Source organism: Podarcis vaucheri (genome assembly GCF_965113315.1).
Source record: "Podarcis vaucheri genome assembly, chromosome: 6".
Classification (NCBI taxonomy): domain Eukaryota; kingdom Metazoa; phylum Chordata; class Lepidosauria; order Squamata; family Lacertidae; genus Podarcis; species Podarcis vaucheri.
The window spans coordinates 44,572,823-44,598,004 of record NC_138764.1 but is presented as its reverse complement, the minus strand read 5'-3'; the positions used below and the strand labels follow the sequence as shown (position 1 = coordinate 44,598,004).

At 40.7% G+C, this 25,182-nt stretch overlaps 1 protein-coding gene and 1 long non-coding RNA gene across 2 annotated transcripts in view; both read right to left on the bottom strand.

The window, feature by feature from the left end:
- JAK1 (Janus kinase 1) overlaps positions 1-25,182 on the bottom strand; it is a 38,510-nt gene that overhangs the window by 2,785 nt on the left and 10,543 nt on the right. The window contains exons 3-23 of the mRNA XM_082227549.1: positions 23,711-23,909; positions 20,430-20,553; positions 18,437-18,590; positions 17,529-17,692; positions 15,752-16,091; positions 14,616-14,798; positions 13,738-13,895; positions 12,881-13,004; positions 11,941-12,130; positions 11,297-11,403; positions 8,953-9,093; positions 8,071-8,158; positions 7,681-7,808; positions 7,275-7,410; positions 5,981-6,132; positions 5,475-5,625; positions 4,592-4,686; positions 3,172-3,364; positions 2,397-2,521; positions 1,325-1,497; positions 918-1,035 (exon numbers count right to left, since the gene is read on the bottom strand). Of these exons, the coding sequence (XP_082083675.1) occupies positions 918-1,035; positions 1,325-1,497; positions 2,397-2,521; positions 3,172-3,364; positions 4,592-4,686; positions 5,475-5,625; positions 5,981-6,132; positions 7,275-7,410; positions 7,681-7,808; positions 8,071-8,158; positions 8,953-9,093; positions 11,297-11,403; positions 11,941-12,130; positions 12,881-13,004; positions 13,738-13,895; positions 14,616-14,798; positions 15,752-16,091; positions 17,529-17,692; positions 18,437-18,590; positions 20,430-20,553; positions 23,711-23,909 (3,243 nt within the window). The remainder of the gene's footprint in view (positions 1-917; positions 1,036-1,324; positions 1,498-2,396; positions 2,522-3,171; positions 3,365-4,591; positions 4,687-5,474; positions 5,626-5,980; positions 6,133-7,274; positions 7,411-7,680; positions 7,809-8,070; positions 8,159-8,952; positions 9,094-11,296; positions 11,404-11,940; positions 12,131-12,880; positions 13,005-13,737; positions 13,896-14,615; positions 14,799-15,751; positions 16,092-17,528; positions 17,693-18,436; positions 18,591-20,429; positions 20,554-23,710; positions 23,910-25,182) is intronic.
- On the bottom strand, positions 21,188-22,937 carry LOC309535763. The gene is made up of 2 exons (XR_014221395.1): positions 22,526-22,937; positions 21,188-21,264 (listed from the first exon to the last, which is right to left on the bottom strand). It is a non-coding gene; the product is annotated as an uncharacterized lncRNA (long non-coding RNA).

The following is a 25,182-nucleotide window of genomic DNA, read 5'->3' as shown; positions in this document are numbered from 1 at the left end:
GTCAGAGGGTTACGATAAATGGAATGCAAACAAAAGCAAGCAAGTCAGCTTTGCTGTAGAGACCAATGTGGATTACAGAAACCTGGGGAGACTGAAACTGGTAGAACCCAGGCTTCAGTTTATTGAACGAACCCCTCCTTCCCTCTTTGCTGACCTGTTGTGTCTAGCTAACCAAGGATTGGGACGCCCAACCCCTTAGGAACAGTTTCACATCTTTGCAAGGATGGACCCCTAAAAGTGAAATTTCCCAAAATAGAGAGAGGGTGTGTGTCCTTCAGGTCAAGCTCAGCACAACTTTAAAGTACAGGGAGCCTGCGCTTGGAGAGTTTCAAAGGCACCCAAAGAGAAGTTTAAGAACTTGCCTACTGGTAACCCAATTTTATAATGACTATATCCAGTGCTTTTCTTCAGGGGGTACTCAAAGAGGTGCAGGTAGTGTATACCCTTAAGTGTGGCACTGACTGTAACAACTTCATGGTGAGTACTGGCACCTATTTGTCTAGAAAAAAAGCACTGGCTATATATCAAATTGCTTTCTTAAGATCCCTAGACAACCTAGAAGTAGAAATGGTTCTCCTGTGAACATAAATAACTAGTTTCAAACAGAAATTATGGGACCAGCTATATAAAGTATGATCATTTTCATCAAATAAAAGGTCTATGTTCATCCTTTCATTTCATCCCTACTTAAGCTTAGGAGTTTCATAAGTGCTTCGGGGGTGGGGATCGTTTTCAGACAGTGAACAACATTCCCCTAAATGCAGTGTTATCCATGTATGCACACACTTAACTGCCCTGAAATCTGGGACTTCTAAGGATTAAAGGGGGAAAGGACCCCTTAAAGCACTTACACACACATTACTCTTATTTTGGAAGAAAGCATATGGGAAAGAACTTCTCCTTTCACAGCTACTTACTGCCATTGGACTGCACGCAGGATCACAATAGGTCAGTAGCTCATAGAGAGTCACTCCAAAAGACCAAACGTCTGAAGCAATGTAGAATTTGCTCTGCAGTAAGCATTCAGGAGCATACCTGTAACCATATAACGCTTTCATTTACTCTTGGTATAAAATGCATCAATAAATATATGTACATGCCACCACCTGTCAAACTGCTCTTGTACTAGAAAATGCAATACAAGAACCCTTTCTTATGGTCAAATGATCATTATCAAGTTAAAACCTCCCATTACTTATTGATAATACCTACCATGAGGATAATCCATAGTGACACACAGTGCAGTTTCAGCTAAAAATAATAATATCTCTTGCAGCAAAAACTTACTAGCTTCTCACTATATATCTATCTCTTTCTTCCTTACCAGAACACAGGGCTGTCTTTTTCATCATTGACTTTGTAATATTCCTTATCCGTCTCAATTGCTTTGGTTAGCCCGAAGTCCCCAATCTTCACTCTCTGTTCATTTTCAACTAGAACATTCCTTGCGGCTAAGTCTCGATGAACATACTGTTGAGATCCCAAGTAGTCCATTCCCTGATGGTTGAAGACACACACAATTTGAAGTATTGTTTCATTCTCTTGCAATTAATTGCTTTCTACCTCAAACACCTCTAACAATTTTCTTTAGAATTTGTACACCCAATCCTTCTGTTTGGTAAGCTTTTCAGTGCTCATAGTCTGAACCTCCTACAGAACCAGCTAGAGTTTTGGAACTAAAGCACATGGCAGTGTGAAGAATCCCTAGGCCTTAGGCTCTTTTTTACTTTTTCTAAAAAGTCCTCTCTTTTTGCTGCTGCTGCTGCTTGGTTACATATTATTTAGCCAGAGAGAAAATTAGCAACAAAGCTCACTTTAATACAAGGCTGTATTATCATTTTCAACATCGTTTTCAACTTTCATAAATGAAATCATTCACCTCATAAAACATGGGGCACATTAAAGGTAAGAAACTGGGAGCAAAGATAAAGTGAAGGATATACATGGTTTTTTATCAGGTTGTATGAAGAACCAGCTACACACACCTTAAAGCTCCTTAAACCCCAAAGTCGGATTCAGGGTACTGCCATCACCAAGGTCACTAACTGGTGCCCCCACACTTGTGGACTCTGTCCCTCCCCCAGGAACTTGCCTTTTAAGAAACCCCTAAATACTTTTTGCATTTATCTGAGCTGCTTATGGCTGCTGTCCCATTAGCTTTTATTAACTTTTTTGCTCAGTTGGTTGTTCTTGCATTTTTATTGTAACTGAAGGGCTGGCCTTAACTGGGATGGAAATGTTAAATAAATCATTCTTTTCAAAAAGCTAACAACCCTCCCCCCAAATTCATGCATTATGATTTTAAACAGATATTTCGATTCTGAACACATGAATGAAAATTAAACATCAAGACGCTTACTGCTACAACTTAAATATTAAAATATGTACAGCATTACCTTGCAGATTTGTACAGCGTATTTCAATTGCTGTTTCAGACCGATTTTATTCTTGTTTAGTGGAAGATATTCCTTTAGGCTTCCAGAAGGAAGAAACTCCATGATCAACTTAATTCCATTTCCACCTTTGATCAAGAAAGCCAAAATTATTTTCAGAGTCAATGCCTATTATATAGTGAGTCCAGCCAGTGGTGGTATGGTAACATCTTTATTCATGGCAGCAAGCAAGTAGAAAGACACACAAAACCCCAGCACTGCTTCTATATATAGGCACCTGGGCTAGGACTACCCAACCCAGAAAGTAATCACTACCTCCCTTAATTAGTTCCTGGCTGCTCTGCTACTGTTCTGTGCCTGAAAATTCAATACACAACACCCTTGACCACATTATTATTATTATTATTATTATTATTATTATTATTACTACACTGCCCTATACCTGGGGGTCTCAGGGCGGTCAAGTATTACTTTTTAAGTATTTTCCATGGTCCATTTTATCCAGTGTTTTCCTAACACCTTTCCATCCCTCCTAATCTTTCTGTTCCAAGGAAAAGAATGATTCACATGACCGGAAAAAGGTCAGTTTGTCCATTTTCCCACCTGCCATAACCAGGGGATCTAACATGCGTAATAAATATGTTCAATGGGATTAAGACAGAAGTATATTGTATTGCTAGAATTTAGTAATTGGTCTCTTCCTAGATATGTCGGGGGGGGGGATAATTTAAAAGCAAGCAGGAAAACTGAAAACATTTTCAGAACTTCCAGGGCTTACCATCTTCGGTGCAGATTCCTTTGTATTTCACGATGTTTTCATGATAAAGTTTCCTCAGAATTTCGATTTCTTTCTTTAGCTCAGCAATATGGTTCCCACCACAGTCAGGTTTCAGTGACTTTACCGCCACTTGTTCTCCAGTATTATCACCCTCAGGGTCGTACCTGCAGAGTTCAACTTTTCCAAAATGGCCCTAATTTCAAAAAGAAAATAAAAAACCATGGTCAGCCACCAGACACTTGCTTTGCAAAAGAAAGAGAAAACCAGGCAGCTACTTCACCTAGGAGAATGTTTCAATGATACCCAGTGATAGGCTGCATTTGTAATCAGCCATCACTGCAATAACGGGGTGAGCTCCACTATTCAGAAGTTCCACAGAAGAAAAATGAATAGGAACCAAATCCCTGCTAGGTTTCTTTTACAGACTTTTGAATCTGCTTCTGGCATTATTGCTTAGTGGATCTGTGGTTCTTGGGACAATCACTTAACCCTTATGGACCAAAAACCACTCCATACTGGGTGCTTCTGGGTATCTGCTTCAGTCCCTCTTTGCAATACCAGAACATATCTACTGAACATACAAAAGCAGGGGTGGCTAACCTGTAGCCCTCCAGGTGGCGTTGGACTATGTTGGATGGGGCAGATGGGAGTTGTGGCCTTCTAGATGGTGTTACTTAGTTACCACAGATGTCAAGCAATAAACAGAATGTCTATAAAACGTGTGTGCGGTACTTTCTCTCACTGAAGTGTTTGCTACAAGTAAAACGGGGGCCTGGAACTTACGCCAAGGGAGGTGGGAAGAAGAAGAAGAGAAGAGTTTGGATTTGATATCCCGCCTTTCACTCCCCTTCAGGAGTCTCAAAGTGGCTAACATTCTCCTTTCCCTTCCTCCCCCACAACAAACACTCTGTGGGGTGAGTGGGGCTGAGAGACTTCAGAGAAGTGTGACTGGCCCAAGGTCACCCAGCAGCTGCATGTGGAGGAGCGGAGACGCGAACCCGGTTCCCCAGATTACGAGACTACCGCTCTTAACCACTACACCACACTGGCTCTCTACCTGGGACTCCCAGGTAGGTTTGAGCTAAGGCATCTCTCTACTCAGAAACCTTGCCCTTTGCACTCTGTGCTGCTTTTGGAGCCCTGTGCATATTTACTTCTGTCAGAAGGGAATATTCCACACTTCACTTGCTCTATAAACATATGAACAAATCCATTGCCCTGCACAGAGAAATGGGCTGACTTAACACGTTATTCCCGTCTCTAAAAACAATAGAAGGAACACAATGCTGAATGATCACAACAAAAATACAAGCCATCTATGTTTCAGCACACCATGACTACAGGTGCAAAAGGGGAATAAGAGCACCTCAGGGCCAAATCTTCAAAAAATACTGAGCAGCAGCAATAGAAGTAAACATACCTCGCCTAAGTCACGAATGCGCTTCAAGAAGCGTTTCTCAAAAATGGTAGGATCAATCTCTGCATTAGGCTTCTTCTCCGAGACGATATCAGGATCTGACACAGGTAAGAATATTAGTGTGGTACAAATGAGTACTTTTACCCTTTAAAATTTCAAATCTATTTTTACATCTGTTTACTCTGCATTTCAGCAGACCCCATCACCTTGCTGAATGTTCTGTCAAACTGCAGATTCCTAACATTTGTGTATCTTCCTCTAAGTCATTGGCCCCCAGTGAAAATCTTCCCAGAAGATGGACAACTGCTTTAGAAACGAGGGAGTTAAACTGGCAAAGGGAAGCTGGCAATATCTGAGGGCAGGGATTAGCAGTCACCCGCTCCATTCTGAACGTGCAGAGTAAACCTTGTAGTCTTATTCCTAGCCAAGAGCCAACCACCTTCTCACCAAGGCAAGCAGAATCATAGCACAAGGTGTGGGCAAGAAGACTACACACAACCTCTCAGTGTATACTAAGGGCTATGGGAGGGGTATTAACACTGGCAAAATAATCATTAATACACAGGAACCGATGGTGAGGCAGAGCTTGACAGCTCTACCCTTACGTCACCCTGGATGCTTCCATAACTACTGAAACACAAACAATATTCCATGACAACGGCAATCCAAAACAGTGTCGGGTTGCAGATTTTTATGTATAGAGCCATCTTGGTAACTATCTTACTTTCTGAACAGCAAATCCCTTCTGTGCCTGCGGGGGACTATATATGGCTTTTTTATACTGCCATCAAGATGTTTGCAAATTCATTAATGTTAATGTATCCCACAGAGCAAAGAAAATAAAACCGACAATGAAGAGGGGAAATAAGCAAAATAGATGACTTACTTTGTTCTTCTAGCTTGTTGATGTCTCGCATGATTGCTCTGAAGAATGGTCTCTGGCTGGGGTCATAGTGCATGCACTGCTTCATCAGGTCAGCCAGCTCCTTGCAGGATGGGACTGGAAGTGTGAAATGCCCTTCATAAAACCTCTCCTTCTGCAAGATTGGTTGGGAGACACCTGTGTTATTCATACAGCTAGGAAACATGCCTTCTTTCACACCCCAAGTTTCAAAAGAGGCTGCCTTCCAGCAGGAAATATCCTTTTGTAGGGGAGCTCTTAGCAGTGGACTGAGGTTTTGCAAAACCCCACTGGGGTTTAATTAGGCTACTCAGAACGTGGCTTCTGTTTGTAAAACTCTACTGCGCACTACGAAAAGGTTCTTCGGCTGACATCTTCACTTGCCCTACACGCTTTCTACAAGAGAGCTAAAAATGTATTTCCACAAAAGGCAAAATATAGTAAGAAAGGGATACCTTAACGCCGCCACGCCACAGCCACCCAGGCCTTACCTCTGCTAATGTCTTGTCTTTAAGTGGCACTTCTCCATTGTAGCAAATTTCCCACAGTGTTGTACCAAAGCTCCACTTATCAGCAGCCACACTTAATTTTTTTGAGTCTTCTACACATTCTGGTGCAAGCCAAGGGATGCGCTCAACACATTCTGGGAGGAAACAAAAAGAAGAGGTGAAAACGGTTTTGAAGCTAGTCATGGTATTGGTTGCTTAAATACAAGTTCCTTTTTAAACTACTTTTTTTTGGGGGGGGAGTGTACATTGAGGAGACTCACTTTTAACGTAAGAACAGAACTATTAATAGAAATAGCCACTTCTATAGAGAAAATACATGGAAGGAAAGAATCTGGAAGCAGTTATGGAATGGGTGTGGGTTCGAACCCCACATCGGGCAAAAAAACCCCTACATTGCAGACGGTTGAATATGGTCCATGTGGTCGCTTCCAATCTACATTCTATGTATCTGCCATATTTCAGCTGTGTGAACAGTCTTGAACTACCTGAGTCACTTGAAAGATTCATTTATTGCCCTCTTGTTTCTAGGGAGAAACTTGCTAAATCTTGTTTTTTTTACTTTTCTAGTATTCAAGGGATCTTGATCTATATACGCACAACATTCTTAGTTAATGTGTAAACAATCTGCCCATTTTGAGGTGTCCTTTGAGTGCCCTATATTGCAAGAAGGGTGTATAAATATCACATTTTCCAAAAAACCCCAAACCAGTAATTTTGGCCTCTTGGACCCATGTATACCAAATTTCAGGGCTGCACGTCATCAATAGTTATTCCAACACCTTTTTTAAACACAAACAAGTTCAAAGTTGCCTTCATATCATGGGGTAGTCAATCGCTTCAGAACCCTAGTTTCTACTGTTCAATAGCATTGAACAAAATGAAAAACTATACTTAACAGGCTTGTCTGTTTGCTCACACAAAAGGAGGAAAAAAGTACTGCAAGCAGAGAGTCAAAGCCTAGATATGAGCATGTAAATGCAACCAGTGTGCAATTAACTTATGGCATTCAGTACCATGCTGTGGGCAAGTTAGTCCTTCTAATATTAACCCAATTGTAATATTAAGGGCAGTTCGACTTTTTAAGCAGAAGTTGAATGGCCATCTGTCATGGATGCTTTAGTTGAGATATGGACAATGCCAGCTATTCTCAGTGCATCTCTTTGGAAAATTGGTGCCAACACACTCTAGACATACACATTGATATACAGATGCATGATACAGGTAGTAAGGTTGTTTTCTTTACAATTCTGATAAAAACTATTTTCTAAAAGATTACCTTTTCTAGACAGCACTGTTATTGGAATTCCTGGGTCGCTCAGTTTTATGAAAGGTCCATATTCATTGTCAATTCCTTCCCTTGCCAAGAGTATATTTTTTGTGCAAACGTTTCCGTGAACTAGATCTTTGTCCTCCTGCATTTATAAGAGAATGTCATGAAATTGGCGTGTTAATACGATGGCATCCAAATGCACCGGATACGTTTTTGAATAATCTGAAAAACGTGCTTAGAACAACAGTTCACAAAACACTACAGAAGTTCATGGAAGGCAAGCTTCCACTCACTTCAAGACTGACTGAGCCTATGTGTGCATATCAGAATGCATAGCCAATGCAAGTTGCATTTTGTGATATGGAAGACTTGCAGAAAGAATTGCTATCAGTTGATAACATCTGGGACTTACCAGGTAGCTCAATGCACTTGCCAATTGCTTTGCTACTTTGAATTTCCAAGGAGTAGTAAGCAGATCACTCTTGCGGTGCATGAAGAGATCCAGAGGTCCAAATTCGACAAACTCTTCTACCATAATGTCTGCAACAAGCACAGGAAAAACAAATTAGTGGTGTAGGAAGAGCACAGATACTTCAATCGCTTTAATGCATTTTTAATTGAGAGGGAAACTGCAGGCAAGGCATATTTCAGGCAGGTTTAACTTAGAAGCATATGCATCACCAGACTGATTTTTTTATTTACGGTAAAGAGAGAGAGAGAGAGAGAGAGAGGTGTCATTTTAAGATGAGGAATTCAACTACCACTTTGTTTTGAAAAGCAGTACTCAAAAGATTTCACTTACTTTCCACATCACGGACACAAACTCCATGGAGGAGGACAATGTGTTTGTGGGAGATCTGCCTCATCATGCTTGCGGTCTCAAAAAATGCCTATTACACACACAGGGTGACAGAGCAGAGATTTTAGATCAACGAAACTACAAAAGGAAGAAGCAACAGTAAAAGTCTAGAGACAGCCAGTGTCTAAACAATAACCAAGTTCAGTGATGTGCATATGTTTAAACTACTGCTTGAGTTTGTTATTACCCATGAGCAAAATTCCCCTCACCAATTACAATAGCCCAGGTAAGAGGTTTTATGTAAAGTCCTGCAGCCACAGAAAGATCCTGGAGTGATTCATGTGGCTGTAATGTGTTAGACAGAAACACAGGCTGCCAGTTTCTAATGACTTATAAAGGGAAGCAGTCTGCTGCATTTCTCCAGTGATGTGCTGTCCAAGAAACACTTGCTGGTCTGCACCATTAGAGGAGCAGTATCTTAAGATGCAGCACCAGTTTCTACCCTATAAGGACACACAGGAAATGAGAAACCCCTATGCAACACACATCTTCCTCTCCAGGCAAGAAAAAAAGATTTCCTGATACAATACATCAGTTACTAACAAATTTGGGACGCTCCATTCCTAACTGGGTACATGAGACAGATCTTTCACATACAAAGAGACTAGTTTCAGTTCAACAAATACCTTTAATAAATGGGTATTTTATCTCTTCCCAAATGGAAATAGGCATTGATGTAGCCTCACAAACAATTGTATGAACTCCCACCCAGGTTATAAACCGTAATTTCAAATGGGGTTGACAATCATTTATAGTCTTGCATTACAGACTGCCTATAAAAACTTAGCAGCAGTGACAGCAGCCATTTCATAAAGTGAAACATACCAGAGAAAAGTGCCTGTGACTGGGGTCCAAGACTTTCAGAAGAACCTTCATCGCCTTTTCAGCCTGATAGCTCTCATCTTCCTTATACCTAAGGACCCCAGAGTAAATCTGCGTTCTTGTTCCTCTGCCAAGGTGTTCACCCTAAAGTATAGTTTAAATCCAAAAGTTAGAAATTGTGCCATACTTATCCATTGGCTTTAGAACTGCAAGGAACATCATATCACTTTGGGTTTTCATTATCAAGAGGTATATTAATTGTACTATACTCATTTGATAGATAAGAAGCTAGAGATCAGTCTTCTGCATTGGTATCAAATGAGTCCAACGTGACAGATATAATTAGAATATCGCCTAATGGCTTCTTTTTCAAACTAACAAGATATGAATGAAATTATTTTGAAATCCTAAAAAGTAATACCACTTGGGTTGCTATCTTTTCTTCAGGCTGCAAGTCAGTTTGATGGGACAGCTTTGATAATAAGTCATTTGTTGGATAAAAGTTATTAATTTCACGACTGGAAAGTACAAGTAACTTTGCTGGAGGATAAGAGTTGATTTGGAGAGTTAAAAGTGAAACCCCCCGGGAACCGGGAGTGATCTGCGAGAGAGCCTGGTGAAGAGAAACAGATTTTGACAGCTGTCAAAGTAGCTGTCAAAGTTGGGGAATAAAAAGAGAACTTTGTTTCGGTGACTTTGCTGCTTAGATTTGTTACAATTTGGATAAAATAAGGACGAACAAGTTATTTTGACTTTTGGTTTGGAATTGGAAGGATACTAAGTAACCATAATCCCTCTAGAGGGGATTTTGGGACACTACAAGAATGGCTGCAAGTGGAAAATTACTTACTAAATTGAACAGGACTTTTTATCTCCTGGGAAAATTTCAAGAACAAAGCAATATTTTGACTACAGGGGTTTCTATATTGAAGGAGACAGTAAACACACTTATTGAAAATGGAAGGGACTTGACTCAAGGTTTTGTTCCTGAACAAAAAGCCCCTGTAGTGGAATCAGAAGCTTTTGCAGCTGAGCTGAAAAAGAAACCTGAGGAAGGGAATGGAGGAGGAGTCATATTGACGCAGAAGATCAAGGAAGGCCAAAGGCCTGTCAGGAAGGACATAAAGGAAAATAAGAATTGGATCATCAAAATTTGGTTTGAACTGGACAATGAGGATTGGAGAGATCGCCTGATGTGGGGGTCTGAAGACCTAAGGACTACAAATTTGAGCAAGAAGGAAGTTGGAGCAATTGGGGCATTCAGACCTAAAAGGATCAAGAAACAAGATTTGAGTTCCATTTCTAAATATAGAGGTCTGGATGGAAGAAAAATGAACATCCTCGAGTTAGAGCTTCTCCGAGATTTGGTGCTGGATATAAAGGACTACCAAAAAACCCGGCAAAAAGGAACTGAGAGAGAATTAAGGGCCTCGGATATGAGGTCTCCAGGCTGACAGTAGATAGACTGATGGATACTGGGGATCGAAACCGGGAAAGGGGGGTTGGAGTTTGGGAATCCAAAGGCTGTACAATTATATTTTGAACTTTTCTTTTTTCTCTATTTTGTTTTGTTATGAGTATAAAAAAGGGGAATTCGTGGAAGGGAATTGGGGTCGACCTTAGAAAAAGATTTTAATGTTTAAAGACTGTGGAGTGCAAAGGGAAAGTGGTTATATGAAATGAACTAAGCTGAATAATGGGCTAAATATAATAAGATCAAAAACTTGGGATAAGAACTTGTTGAACTAAATAAACGGAAATGGAATACAAGAAGGGGAGGTGTGGGGAGGTCTTGGAAAGATGTTATTGAAAGTAAGGTTCAAATGTAAATGTTTTTTTTCTTTTTTCTTTTTTTGGATTTTCTGAAAATTTTAATAAATATGATATTTAAAAAAAAAAGATAACAAGTCATTTGTACTCAAATGAATTCTGGAGTCACAAGAGTGTTCTGCAAATTGCAGTAAAGTTACTTAATGCTTTACAGAATCGTGTGGTATGCATTTCTCATTAAGGAAGTCTTCCTCTTTAAAACAAACTGATCTGAGTAACCTTTTACCTAAAAACAGCTTGACTCATAGCTCCCTCTCCAAAAATAGATTAGAATATCCTTTTTGCAACAGATTAATAGCAGTGCATACAATAACTTGCAGGATTTTGAGGAGGCAGAAATGAACCTTTTTGTTACCACAGAAACATGAAGGTGCATTGTAATCTGAACATTTACGACTGATTTCAACAGAGGTTGGGATAAGGTGATCAGTGTTTTCCTCCATTTTCTTAGACATTGGTATTAATATTTATCAAAGAGTAATAAAACACAAAATGTTTAAATGTCAAGATCGCTTACTTGTATTATTTCTTCTTTAAGGATTCGGTGGAAGCTCAGCTGTCCTAACGGGCAGACTGGTTGCCATTCTAGGGATTTCTTTGTCGCCACCAGCAAATTGGAGATTTCTGGAAATACAAAAACCGTTCACTAAAACACTTCAAATAGATTTGCCACTTCATGTGATGTTTCCAGAACAGTGGCAATTAGCCAGCACTGGGGTATGACTGTAGTAGGTAAAACATATGCTGAACATACTCTTCAGCATTGCCCTGCTTAAAACACAGAAAGCTTAGATGAGATACAGACTTTTTCTATGAGAAACACAAGTTGAAGTTAAAGGTTTTCCATGAGAAATATACCGTATTTTTTGCTCTACAAGACTCACTTTTTCCCTCCTAAAAAGTAAGGGGAAATGTGTCCGTCTTATGGAGCGAATGCAGGCTGCGCAGCTATCCCAGAAGCCAGAACAGCAAGAGGGATTGCTGCTTTCACTGCGCTGCGATCCCTCTTGCTGTTCTGGCTTCTGAGATTCAGAATATTTTTTTTCTTGTTTTCCTCCTCCAAAAACTAGGTGCGTCTTGTGGTCTGGTGCATCTTATAGAGTGAAAAATACGGTACTTCTGTAAAGTATCTTTACTGAAAGACCACCTTAAAGACTCTACCTCTTGGCTTTGGCTGACAGCACTTCTTTAGTGTGAAGACAATATTGTCTGTCCTAAGCATCTGTCCTTTTAAATGGTCCATCAACTCCTTCAGAGATAGAAATAACCGATCAGATCCATGTAAACGACATCCATCCTTAGTCATTTCAATCTGGAAGTTCTTGTACTGTTTTGTCGGGTTCAGCATTTGCTGTGGGGAAGGAAGGTAGACCGAATAAATCATCATCAAGTAAACCCAAGTAACATGGAGATAATAATTAGGTGTAAATGTATTCCTGAGGAGATTCCAGTAAATGCAGTGAAATCATATTAGAGATTTGTTTATCAAGCATTTAATGAAGCATTTTCATCCTATCTTGTGACACAACGAAGGAGTCCTGGATGATTCATCACATGTATGATAATGAGAGGAAACATCACATGTATTTTCTCAGCCAGAATCTGGAACAATGTCATCAATAGCTTTGCCATCCAATGTAAGTTGATCAGTTAACAGTGCCATGTCAATCAGAGAGGTACAATGACAGATGATTTCAGAACTCCTTGGCACCAAAATTTCAGATTAATACTTTAACTACACATAGATCACACTCCAACTGGTAGTAGAAATACTACAGATGAGAAGGGACCGCCACACCTTATTATATAATCAATCACTCCCTGTCTCTAGTTTACCTTCCAGATAGCAGAATGGTACATAGTATGGAGTCTGCTTAAATTTGTCACATGCAGAAATAGACTCAGCTAGTTTCAGCTTGCAGGCTCTCTCAGAAATAAGTGGGAACAAAATGTCACACTTGTGCTGGAGTCTCATGAGCATATAAAACTAGCAAAGGCAAGACTTTTCTCAATCCTAAATCCATAAATTATTTTTTATAGATCAAAGTACAGTCTTTACAGCTAAAGCTATCAGGCATATAAATGATAACTCTTATCGTACCTGTGAGTATTCACTACATATAACAGTCATGAGGATGTTATGGAAATCTGTACAGCTCCACCTCAGGACATACATCCCCTCCTCATTTCCTTCTTGCTTCAGCTTGTTGATTGCATAATCTGTGCTGGAAGTGTTCAAAAATGAGCAGTTATACTCAAAAGCCTCTTGAAAGCAAATCTGTCATGTAGCAAAACTGAGCCAATTTTTTTAAAAAATATGGGATAACCACAGAATAGACATTTCAGGTAGGGGCCATCAGGAATTCCAAATAAAAATAAGAGTGAGAAATTCAGAATATGAAGTTCAGTTTTCATGACCTTAAAAGTTTGGAGATTCTGTAGATAGCAGTTTAAGAGCAGGTTCAAATTTTGGACTGTGACTCATATTTCTTAACATTTGTTTTTTTTAAAACAACTTTTTTTAAGATTACTGAACAAAGTATCCAAGAGGTAAGTTGTTTCAAAAAGAGGAACAGACAATCTACTACTACTATCTTTTATTTAGATACAGTTCCCATAAGTTGCAAAAAGTTGCAAAATCCTTATTAAACACATAGAAGGCATTCCACAACCAAGAATACCATGCTTATTTAAAAGTACCACCATATGGAGGTATCTTCTCTAGATGTTCATATTATTCTTATTAAGTTAACCAGTGGCACTGAATGTGGGAAGGGAATACTTTAAGAACAACTTTAGCAGCTGAAGCTGTTATCAGTTCCTTCACTTCAATGTAACTGTTTACTTTGGTTTTAATTATTCTGCAGAGTCCAAAGTAGCATTGGCAAGAAATAACATGCATGTTGTTTATGTGAACAAAACTTTACAAAGTATAGTATTTGAAGGATATCAACTAACCATATTGGACCATGGCAGCCATTTTTAATGTTGTGTTTTATCAAGGGCGGCGCGACATCAGTGCAGAGATAATGATGGGCATCTGCAGTAAGCCTGAAATACCCATCTATCAAAGCAGCAAAGGACAAAGCTTCCTCACACGAAGACAGCTTGAATTCCTAGAGCAGAAAAGTAATTTCATGAAGAATTATTCCTCTTCAATTAAGAAACAAGAGTAATCAACATTTAGGAATCCAGGATTTTGAAGTTTGTAAAATGTGTATCATACACTTGAGAGGAACCAATATATATATATATATGTATATGTATATGTATGTATGTATCTTCAGCTTAAATCCATAGCACCTGCTCTGAGAAGGATAAACTGAAGACCCATTAAAAAGGAAACACCTCCTCTAGATCTTGGCATTTTCCTACAAAAAGGTTCAGCCTTCTCTGGATTCAAATCTACTGAACCTCAGGCACAGCCTCCCAGTATTGGGAAGCAGATCTTGTATGCACAATCCAACAATTTGCATAGGATAGATTGCTACTTTAATTAACAATACACAGTTGGGTTTCTGTCAGTACTTTTGCAACACCTTGCATATATATGAGCTAGATGAGTCTCACGTATTTTCCAGTCCTTTGATGACAGTGTAAATAGGACAAAGTTCCAATTTCAAATAAGGTTCAGCAGGCTACTGCAAAAAGGGTAAGATGAGCCTTGTCACATGCTAAAATTCTCTAGTTAATAATTTACACTGATAGAATAACCTCCCTAGTGCAACACTTGATTTTCTACCAAAGAGCATAGAATTCAGGAATGGTAATTTTGTTATCATTTACACAGAATTTAAAAGTGTATGAACATATGTAATGGGATCTAAAGCTCTTACCATCCTTTTGTTATCTTGCTTGTAAATGCAGACCGTGGATTCCTTGATCACAAGGTGAGTAATTTCGGGAAAGTAACAAAAACTATTCCATTCTTCTCTCTTACTTTTTTCTTCGTTTTTCTTGGCTTTGCCATCTGATCTTTTCCTCTTTGTTTTGTGTTTCTCTCTCTCGCTCTGTGTAACCTGTGTGACATAAACACATGTAGATTAGGGGCAGAAAGATAAAAGAACCCTGAACCTGAACAGTTCTGGAACTGTGTGTTGTGCTGTGTGCTTGCACAGAAAAGGCATAAAAGAACACTGAATGATAAAAGTGAAATCAAATTAATTGTAGGCAATTGTGTTGGCCTACAAAAAGGCAGTTATATATTTCTTCAATTATAATTGAATTACAGGGCTTGTCCACATTTCTGCTTGCCCCATAACGAGAAAGCATGGGTCCAAGCAGTTTTTTATTTGACGGCAGAAGAAGAATGGAAGAAATTTAAAATCTATCTTAAGGACTATTATAAACTTGATGAATGTTAGAATGTCGAGGTTTTGAGAAAGAAAGGGTTACAGCGATATAAGATTAGACTGAAGGAAAGACTAAGAGGACATATGCTTGACAGAACCATTTAGAGGTTGCTGGGAAATTTTGGACATTGGGATGCAGAAAGGGGAGGTATGGGGGAGTCCGAGAAACAAGGTTTATGGAAAAAAAAAGTTATGAAATTATACGTGTTTGTATGTCTTTTTATATGTTTGTATTGTTTTAAAATTTTTTGTAAAACCAATAAAAATTTATTTAAAAAGAAAAGAAAAGAAAAGATCTCTGTCCATTGTTTGAACTTCCTTCTGTTGTACAGTCTTGTTCTAATGAAACCTTATTTAAGAAGGCACTTCTACCAGTACAAAGTGTGTTTATAAGTAAGTAAACACATCTAAGCCATAGCTACTGACTGGAAGCAACTTTCATGACCTTAGAGGCTGGGTGGTTTACCTATGAGATTCCTGATTATAGCTGTTTCTGAAACTAACAATGCTGTACAGATGTTATTTAAATAAATAGGTGAAATGCAACAAAACAATTCCTCTAGCGCAAGGACTTTTAGCTAGGCAATGGAACTGGCACTTATGCCCATCAGGATACTTACAATTGGTTTCAGCCGCCACTGGATTCCATTATTGCCTGTTACCATCACTTGATAACATGGGATGATCTCGGAGTAACCCGTGTCAAAGATCTTCTCGTTCTCTGATGAAATCAGCAACGAGGCAGTCTCGAGTATTTCTGCACCAAAATGTTGCGTTAACGTTTCCAATGTCGCCAAGTATTTCACCTTCAGATCATGCGGAGAAACGCTGCTGTCGCAAATGGTCTTCTTGTTAAATTCCTTAAGGAAATCCTTGAAAACATTGTTTATCCGTGTTCTGGTTAAGATGTTCCTCTGTCTTATGGTCTTGCTCAGGCTTTCGGGAATATACCGTTTATAGCTGGGAAGGGGTGGGGAAGAGATGCATATTCATTGTTTCTGTCAATGTTTAATTTATTCTAAGCTGCCCAAGGGGATATTTCAAGAAAAACAATGTATAGAGAAACAAAAAACCCTTCAAAATATCAGATAAAAATACTGAATACAAATACATAAACACACAAAAGCATATTTGTTGTTTATGAGTGCAATGTATTTAAAGATATGTGGTTCAATTTATTCTCTTTCCGGCTCAGAAACCTCTCCTTGAAATAGAGGGTTGATATCCTTTGATGTGTCCACCACTGACAGAAGGCACGGTTTCCCTAACTTGGGTCTCCAGCTGTTTTTGGACTACAACTCCCATCATACCTAGATTGCAGGGCCCTAGTGGTCAGGGATGATGGGAACTGTAGTCCAAAAACAGCTGGTTAGGAAACCCTGATCTATAGTAGGCATTCCCAAATTGTGATCTGAAGACCATCAGTGTTTGACAAGATTTATTCCGGAGGTCTGCAGTCTCTGTGTGTGGATTTGTGGTTGAAGATGGGAGACAGCACAACCACTGCACTGAATATTCATATTGTTTTTAGTTATATTTGTATCGCTTCTTTTATTTCTTATATTGTATTGCAGTTTATCGGTCAGGTCTGCATGGTTACTGCAGACTTGATGGAATATATGTTTTGCTTGATGAAGTATATTCAATTTGTTTCTATTTCTTTATGTATTGAATTGTGGTGGTCTATGGCTTTTAGCAATGAAGAGTAGCAGCAATAAAAATGCAATTAAGAACCATATAGCTTGGTCAACTGCCACACTCTACACAAAATGTGCCGAGCAAGAGACAGACGACCTTCCTGAATCACATGTCCAGATGGAACAGCAACAGAACACCTTCCCTTGACCATGGCTAATGCTTCTTGGGGATATAAAGGAGCTCTTAAGAACAAGCCAGAGAGTTTACCTGGCCCCAACTGCTACCATATTAGTCATGACTAGCTAATAAAAGCAGTGTTCTGGACAACAGTAATAAGGAACTGTGAAATAAATGGAGCTAAAGGGAGAAGGTAATGCTTCTGGTAACTGCAGAAATGTGCTACTTGATTGATACAGTTGAGACCAGGCTGAAGATTTCCAAGTCAGCAAAGCCCTGGCTAAACTACTCTCTTGTAGTCATGCAATATCAAGCAAGACAACACAGGCACATACTGTTGCTTTGCTAACAACAGGAGACAACTGAGTGGTGTGGAATTGTGTCTGGGATTCTGAGGGGAGAAGGCAATAATTCAATCACATCAACTACTGAGAGACACACCATTAAAATGCTTTGAGTTCAGTGACAACTTAAGTCATTACAGTTCACACCAATAAAGGTTCAGGAACCGCTATGGCACATTTGTACTATGAATGCCTTCAACTTCATAAAAACTTTTTAAAAATAAAAATTCCGACTCACCTGAAGTCTCTGGAAACATCTGGCAACTTCAGGTCTTTTTTAAGTGCATGGTGTGAGATTGCAAGCACAGCCATCCCCAGGCACTCATTTTCAATTTCATTAATCTCCTGGTCATTTTTCGGATCCCGAACAGGTGCAAAGCACCTTATCAAATCATTTTGTCCCTAATCAGAAAGTGGGAGAAACCTGTTTTCAGCTAAAGGCATGGCTGTATCATTTCAACCACCAGAAACCCATGAAGAAAACTATGTGAAACATTTTAAAGCTTGAATCAGCAAACGGGCAAGGCCACTTCTTCACGACAAAAAATAAATAGTTAACACATATAGGATCAAGAGGCCCAGGTGTACGATGCAAAAAGGTTCACAAACCTAATTTACTTATATCACATTATCTATAGGTAACTTTTCTGCAGATGTGCATTTAAAGAAATATAAAATTTAAATGAATCTATTAAAAAAAATTGTCAAATATTTAGTCAGTAGCGGCCAGTGGTGTGGGTGGAGCAACATGGCTCCCCCTGCTTCCCACTACAGTGTGTCACTGGCACTTACTGAGAGGGAGAGGCAAGGTGCAGGGAGCTCAATGTGCAGCATGTGGAGGTGGGAAGCATCAGATTGGCTCCACTGCCATGCACAACACTGGGCCAAGCTCCATGTGCTCTTACCCTTGGGCAAGCACCAGTGGCCCACAGCACTCCACTAACCACTACTGCATTTAGACAGTGTACGAATGGAGAACTTAAATTGGATTTGATATGGATCATTTTAAAAATAATCAATCAGGTCATGAACATGATCATGAGACCTACCGCCTTCTGAAGAAACAAAGATAAAATTGTATTGATGTATTTTTTTTAAAGGATGCTGCTGCTATACCACCAAACATAAAATCACCCTCTAACTTACCTGTGCAAAGATATATTCTAGTGAACTTGCATCAAGTAGAGGTGTTCCTTCTTGTGCTAGTTTCTTCTCATAAGCACTCTTTGATTTCTTTGGAGAATGTCGCCAGACCGGGGGTTCGCTTTCGTTTGTCCCATGCCAATTAGTAAAGTAAAACCTTGAGGAAGTAAAGAACGGGACTTAAGGAAACTATGTGATGTCATGTGCAAAATTTAACCTTTTTAATATAAGACTGGAAAATAAGGACTCAGCAAATACCAAAATAGAACCTGGTCAACAAAAATAACATTCAGCTAATAGGAACGGCAATTCGCTCATAACCACTCAAGTTGAAGCTGCTAATTTAAGATTAGCAAAGCCATCTGCAGCTGACCTACCTAATCCCTTCTACTGCTCCCTTCCAAGCCCCCCCCCCCCAATTTAACACAGAATGTCCCCTTAACGTGACTTAATCCCAGCAACTACTTCCTGCTAGGCACCAGTATCACTCAGAGTAATGACCACACAAGGTTGGGCAAAACAGAACATTAAACTCCACCCAATAGGTTTGTGACCTTGGGGTGGGGGGGGGTGAATCCAATTTACCATATTTAATATCTGGTACAGTACTGTTTAGTTTAATTGTGCCACTAACAATACTGTCACTGAAGCGATGAAAACAGAGTAAATTTAAAAGAGCATTCTGATAAACAGGTGGTGCTATCCTGTTCGCATGGATCTCTGGAGCAGAGTGGGCAAGAGTGAGCTGTATACTGGAAAGTCCACAGTTCAAATCCTCCCCATGAACTTACTAGGTGGCTTTAGGTTTTGTGAAATACAAGTAATAAAGGAGGATTCTGATGATAAAGATCAACTAAATTAGAGCTGGGAGGTGGGTGGTATAATATGTATGCTTAGGAATTAAAAGCTAGAAAATTAGACCGTGCGTGTGTGTGTGTGTGTGTACATACTATCTTTATCTATATCTATGCGCCTTTTAGGTAAAAAATGATGCATGAGTCTGGGAATGGCCACATCTCCATCAGATCAGCAGATATACCTTCTCATCCATCCCATTGCTTTACTTTATTTAGCCTGGAAATACAAACCATCCTAAAAAGGGTTTGTGGAAATGAATATGAGAAAGCGGCCATTTATTTGCTTTTTTGTTCCTTAACACATACACAATCCAATCTTGTATCTTGTGTCTGTTTTTACTTTGCTGTTTTTTGGACTGTAGCCAATTTCTCTTTGTGCTAAATAAGACAACCCCGCCAGGGTTCAAAGAATACACTTTTGCAGGCTACAAAATGCTGTAACAATTGTTCCAAAGGCAGTCGAAGATCAACGTTACCTCGAAGACCACGTTTCAAGAAACCCACAGTTCATATAAGTTTAAATTCTTATATACAGAGACTAAAAGAAGTTCAGATCCTCCTGTAGTAAGTAGGGTTGACATACGTCCGGAATTTTCCAGACATATCCTGAATACTGAGGTTAGCAGCAGTGTCTGAGTGGAAATCGGCAGAATGTCCATGAAAATTTGGGTGTATGTCAGCAGTGCCATTTTTGTCAATTTTTCATAAAAAATAGTTCAAAACCAGCATTTTTTAAAGTGATTTTGAAAAAAAAAAGCTGAACAACTAGGGGGAGGGGAGCTCTGTCCAGATTGCCAGTGTTTGAAATATGGCAACCCTAATTGTAAGACTACATCAAACCAAATAATTATGACTTTATGCCTGGCTTAGCTATTCATTGAACTCATACCTAATCTTCTCTCAACACCCCTGGAAACTCAAGGCAACAATCAAATAACAAAAGTTACAATGAATTCATTTTGTGTCACAAGCAGTAAGACTAAAACCTTTTCAAACCTTTCAAGTCAGACTCTTGGAAAGAGATATCCAAGGCTATAGTCTGAGGACTGGTTGCAAACTGAATTAAATACCATATTCTACAGAAAGTCACAGGTATTTGAAAAGATTTAACAATGGAATAAAAGTCTTGTTACATGTACCTCATGCGATAATGTACTCGGAGTACAGTTTTGTCATCTATTTGGAAGACATGATTCGGGGCATACCACAGCTTTGTGTTTTCGTCAAAGAGTGCAAACAGGTTGTGGCACAATGGAGATATAGCTGTTAAAAGAAAATGATGTAAGTTCATCAGCTTGGGGAAAAGCACTATAAAAATGTATTCACACAAGTCCTTAAAAAGAAAGAGGTGATCGGGAACTGAGCAGAGCACAAGACACCTAGAACTAAAGGGCACGTTGCATGTGAATAGCAGCCAGTTAGCACTGTGTGTCAATCGGGGGGGGGGGGGGCGTTTACACAGTACTAGACACTTGTGACAACAAAGTTGGATAAAACAAATACAGAAACTTCAGCCCTGTTTGCATGTTAGCAATCATGAGAGAAGTGGGAACTGTTTTAATGTAAGTTGTCAATAGAAGAACAGAGGAGATATTAAACCATCCTTATGAAGGCAGCTCTGTTTAGGGAAGCTTTTTATTTTCAATAGACTATTGTATTTTAATATTCTGTTGAAAGCTACCCAGAGTGGCTGGAGATGGGTGGGGTATAAATAAATATTATTATTATTATTATTATTATTATTATTATTATTATTATTATTATTATGCCACTGCAACTACCCTTCTGAAATTTGTCAAGATGCAATCCCTCAGAAGGAACTACCATGCCTACAAATATCATTCAATTCAACCAAAATATAGCAAAGTTATTGCCTGTTCCTTTTTTTGTGTGTGTGGGGGGGGGAGTAGGGTATCCAGCACAAAACGCCTTAATTTGGTGGATATTGGTCTGCACAGGAAAAAAATACATCATCTACAGTGGTGCCTCGCAAGACGAAATTAATTCGTTCCGCAAGTTCTTTCTTCTTGCGAGTTTTTCGTCTTGCGAAGCACGGTTTCCCATAGGAATGCATTGAAAATCAATTAATGCGTTCCTAGGGAAACCGCTTGCCAGGCTGGCGGTGCGGAGAAGGGCTTTTCTCCGCACCGCAAGCCTTCAGGACAGGTACGGGAACAGAGGGGAAGGCGCGCAGCGCTTCTCCTCTGTTCCCGGGGCTTGCGTGGGAGGAGGGTTTTTCCTCCCCACCGCCAACATTCAGAACAGCATTCTGAATGTTGGCGGTGGGAAGGAAAACCCTCCTCCCACCCCAGGTCTTCAGGACAGCCATCCGATGCCGGGCTGCGGGAGGAGGCGTTCCCCCCCCCCGGCATTGGAGCTTCGTTCCGATGTCCGTTGGAGGGAGGAGACGTTCCCCCCCCCCCGCCGGACATCGGAGCTTCGTTCCGATGTCCGTTGGAGGGAGGAAACGTTCCCCCCCCCCCGCCGGACATCAGAGCTTCGTTCTGATGTCCGGCGGAGGGAGGAGACGTTCCCCCCCCCGCCGGACATCGGAGCTTCGTTCCGATGTCCGTTGGAGGGAGGAGACGTTCCCCCCCCCCGCCGGACATCGGAGCTTCGTTCCGATGTCCGTTGGAGGGAGGAGACGTTTCCCCCCCCCGCCGGACATCGGAGCTTCCTTCCGATGTCCATTGGAGGGAGGAGACGTTCCCCCCCGCCGGACATCGGAGCTTCGTTCCGATGTCCCGCGGCGGGAGGAGACGTTCCCACCCCCCCGCCGGACATCGGAGCTTCGTTCCGATGTCCGGCGGCGGGAGGAGACGTTCCCCCCCCGCCGGACATCGGAGCTTCGTTCCGATGTCCGGCGGCGGGAGGAGACGTTCCCCCCCCGCCGGACATCGGAGCTTCGTCCCGATGTCCGGCGGCGGGAGGAGACGTTCCCCCCCCCGCCGGACATCGGAGCTTCGTCCCGATGTCCGGCGGCGGGAGGAGACGTTCCCCCCCCCGCCGGACATCGGAGCTTCGTTCCGATGTCCGGCGGCGGGAGGAGGTCCGAGGACAGTGGGGAAGACGCGCTGCGCTTCCCCGCTGTCCCGGAGATTTCCCTATGGGCTTCGTCTTGCGAAGCAAGCCCATAGGGAAATTCGTTTTGCGAAGCGCCTCCAAAACGGAAAACCCTTTCGTCTAGCGGGTTTTCCGTCTTGCGAGGCGTTCGTCTTGCGGGGTACCACTGTACTGTACTTCTGTCAAAGGGACTTAAAAAAATTATATCCATAACAGTGAGTGTGGGAGGCATGATGCTTTGTTCTTCAGTATCAGGATACAGGTCCGCACCCTAAATCAAATCTGACAGCCTCAGAATCGCTTCAGATCAAATGTTGCTTTTTTCCAAAGCAAAGTACAAACTAAATATTGTGACCAGTGCACACCTTGGTAAGACGGAAGAGGACACATTAGGGAAAAGGACATATTAAGGCGGACTTAGTGGGTCACATTTATACATGGTGTCCACACAAGAAGAGGCAAAACTGAGAATTTGTTAAACTAATAATTATGAATGAAAAAAAAGGGGGGGGACTAATACAATATCTAAAGGGATATTTTTTTTAAAAAAAAACCACAGAAAATTATTCTATTTAAACCAGAAAAGTTAGAATCATAGAATCATAGAATCATAGAGTTGGAAGAGACCACAAGGGCCATCGAGTCCAACCCCCTGCCAAGCAGGAAACACCATCAGAGCACTCCTGACATATGGTTGTCAAGCCTCTGCTTAAAGACCTCCAAAGTAGGAGACTCCACCACACTCCTTGGCAGCAAATTCCACTGTCGAACAGCTCTTACTGTCAGGAAGTTCTTCCTAATGTTTAGGTGGAATCTTCTTTCTTGTAGTAAAGTTAGTTGAGAATGGAATAGAATGAGTTTGAGTGTTGGCGACTGGTGCTATTTTCTTTTGGGGGACTGTCTGTCGTAGTTTAAACCAATGCTAAGGACTGGAGGGATTGTGTTCATGGTTTGAGTGCCTCATATTGTGCTTCATTTTTACTTATTTTGTTTTTTATATGTTGCATGGTATAGTCGTAAGTCACACTGAAAAGCTTTTATAAAGCTACTAAGCTTCATAAATATTATGATTATTTTTGCGGCAGCATCCTAGAGGGCCCAATCTTTCACTGGATAACACAGTGAAGCCATAAATTCTTGGCCAACTCTAAATCCATTAAGGGAAAACAAACTCTAGTTTTCTCAAGGGAATCACCTACAGAGAAAGTGTGTTCCGAAGGCCCACAAACAAGATTAAAGGGGGGAGGGGGAGAAAAACCTATTTGGGGAATTTCAGCAGACACTAGGCTACAGCAGACTAAGCTAACTGCATTGGCATTCAGGTTAAACAGTAGTATAGAAGACAACTAAAACTCACAGCATTTCCGGGCAGCTTCTATGCAGAGGTCTTCTGCTGTATACCTGCCAGACGTATACCTAAGAGAAGGCTTCTCTTGTAAATAGAATGCTACTTCCAGGCCTGGTTCTTGAGCTTCTGTGTTCACTTCATTTTTCCTGGAACTTCTCAGTTTGGCACAGAAAGCCATGGCTTTGCAGTCTTCTCTTACATTAAAAAACTATATACAGGTACATGAAAGGGGAAGAACCAGAGAACAGTACACAGAAGAGTGAGATTGTACTTCCGTTTCCTTCTCGTCTTGCAGCTAAGGTTGTGTAGGCATCTGGGGATAGGCACCAATGTGAGAAAAAACTCCAGAAAATACTATTAAAAATAAAGACTCTAGTAACTATGGTCAATTTTGGATACACAGTTTCCTTGCAACAGTGAGGTGCTAACGAAGAATCCTATCCAGCTTTTAAGACACGAACATTTTTGTTGGGACTGACAGTCAATATTAGTTTCTTGATTTTAATTGCAATTAACATCAGCTATTCTGTTTCGGGCCTGGGATAAAAAAAGTTTTAGTGCACTGTCACAGCAAGTCATCTTATCTGGAACTGCTTTTGCTCTTTCACCTGCTTAGTGAAATGGTTGGCTTAATGCAGTTTCCTGTGTGTAGACACTGTACATGTTTCTATAAAGTGTTTTTAAAACTTAAATAGTACTTTCCTCCAAAGGTGGGTGGCACATACCACATATCTCACTGCAGCAGCCAGCTATGGGCAATTCAGGGGTGCAGGGTAGCGAGTGGGCTGAATGCTGTACAGGTGGCTCCAGCTATTGATAGATCCAAGACCAGTGTACAGGTCTTGATCAATGGAGAGGGGCCAATTTTAGAATGCTGCTAGTGAGCAAGTCAAATGGTAGCTTCTCCTCTGCTCTACACCCTCTCAAGCTCTGATTCTGGTTCTATGTTTGCAGGACCATCCACTTAGATGCCCTCTCATATGGCATAAGCCACTACTAACAGGACACACACTCCCAATGATGTAAATACCAAGATAGCATTCCAACAGTAAAAGGAGAACACCGCCACAGATCTGACACTGCTGAATTTGGACTCAACAACTTCTGGGACTGTCACTCATCACAGAAATTAACAGATCATGCTCCACCACTGTATCACCAGTGGCTCCCTAGTTCAGAAGGGGTCGCCCTTGTGGACAAGTTGTTGCATCAATCTAACTGGATTCTGGATTCATTCGTGCTCTGCATAGCATTAAGACACACACTATTGTTTCCTGCTTGACTTTGTGATCTCACTTTGTTGAAGAAGAAAAAATCCTTTCTCTCTCTACTCAGGACATACATGCCTATCCACCTAAGTACCACTTTGAGCAACTGACAAAGTAGGCTCTGGCTAACCAATTCTTATACTATAAAAAATTGAATCTTTAAGTTGCCACAATACCACATATGCTATTGACTGGCAGGAAACAAGGACTAAA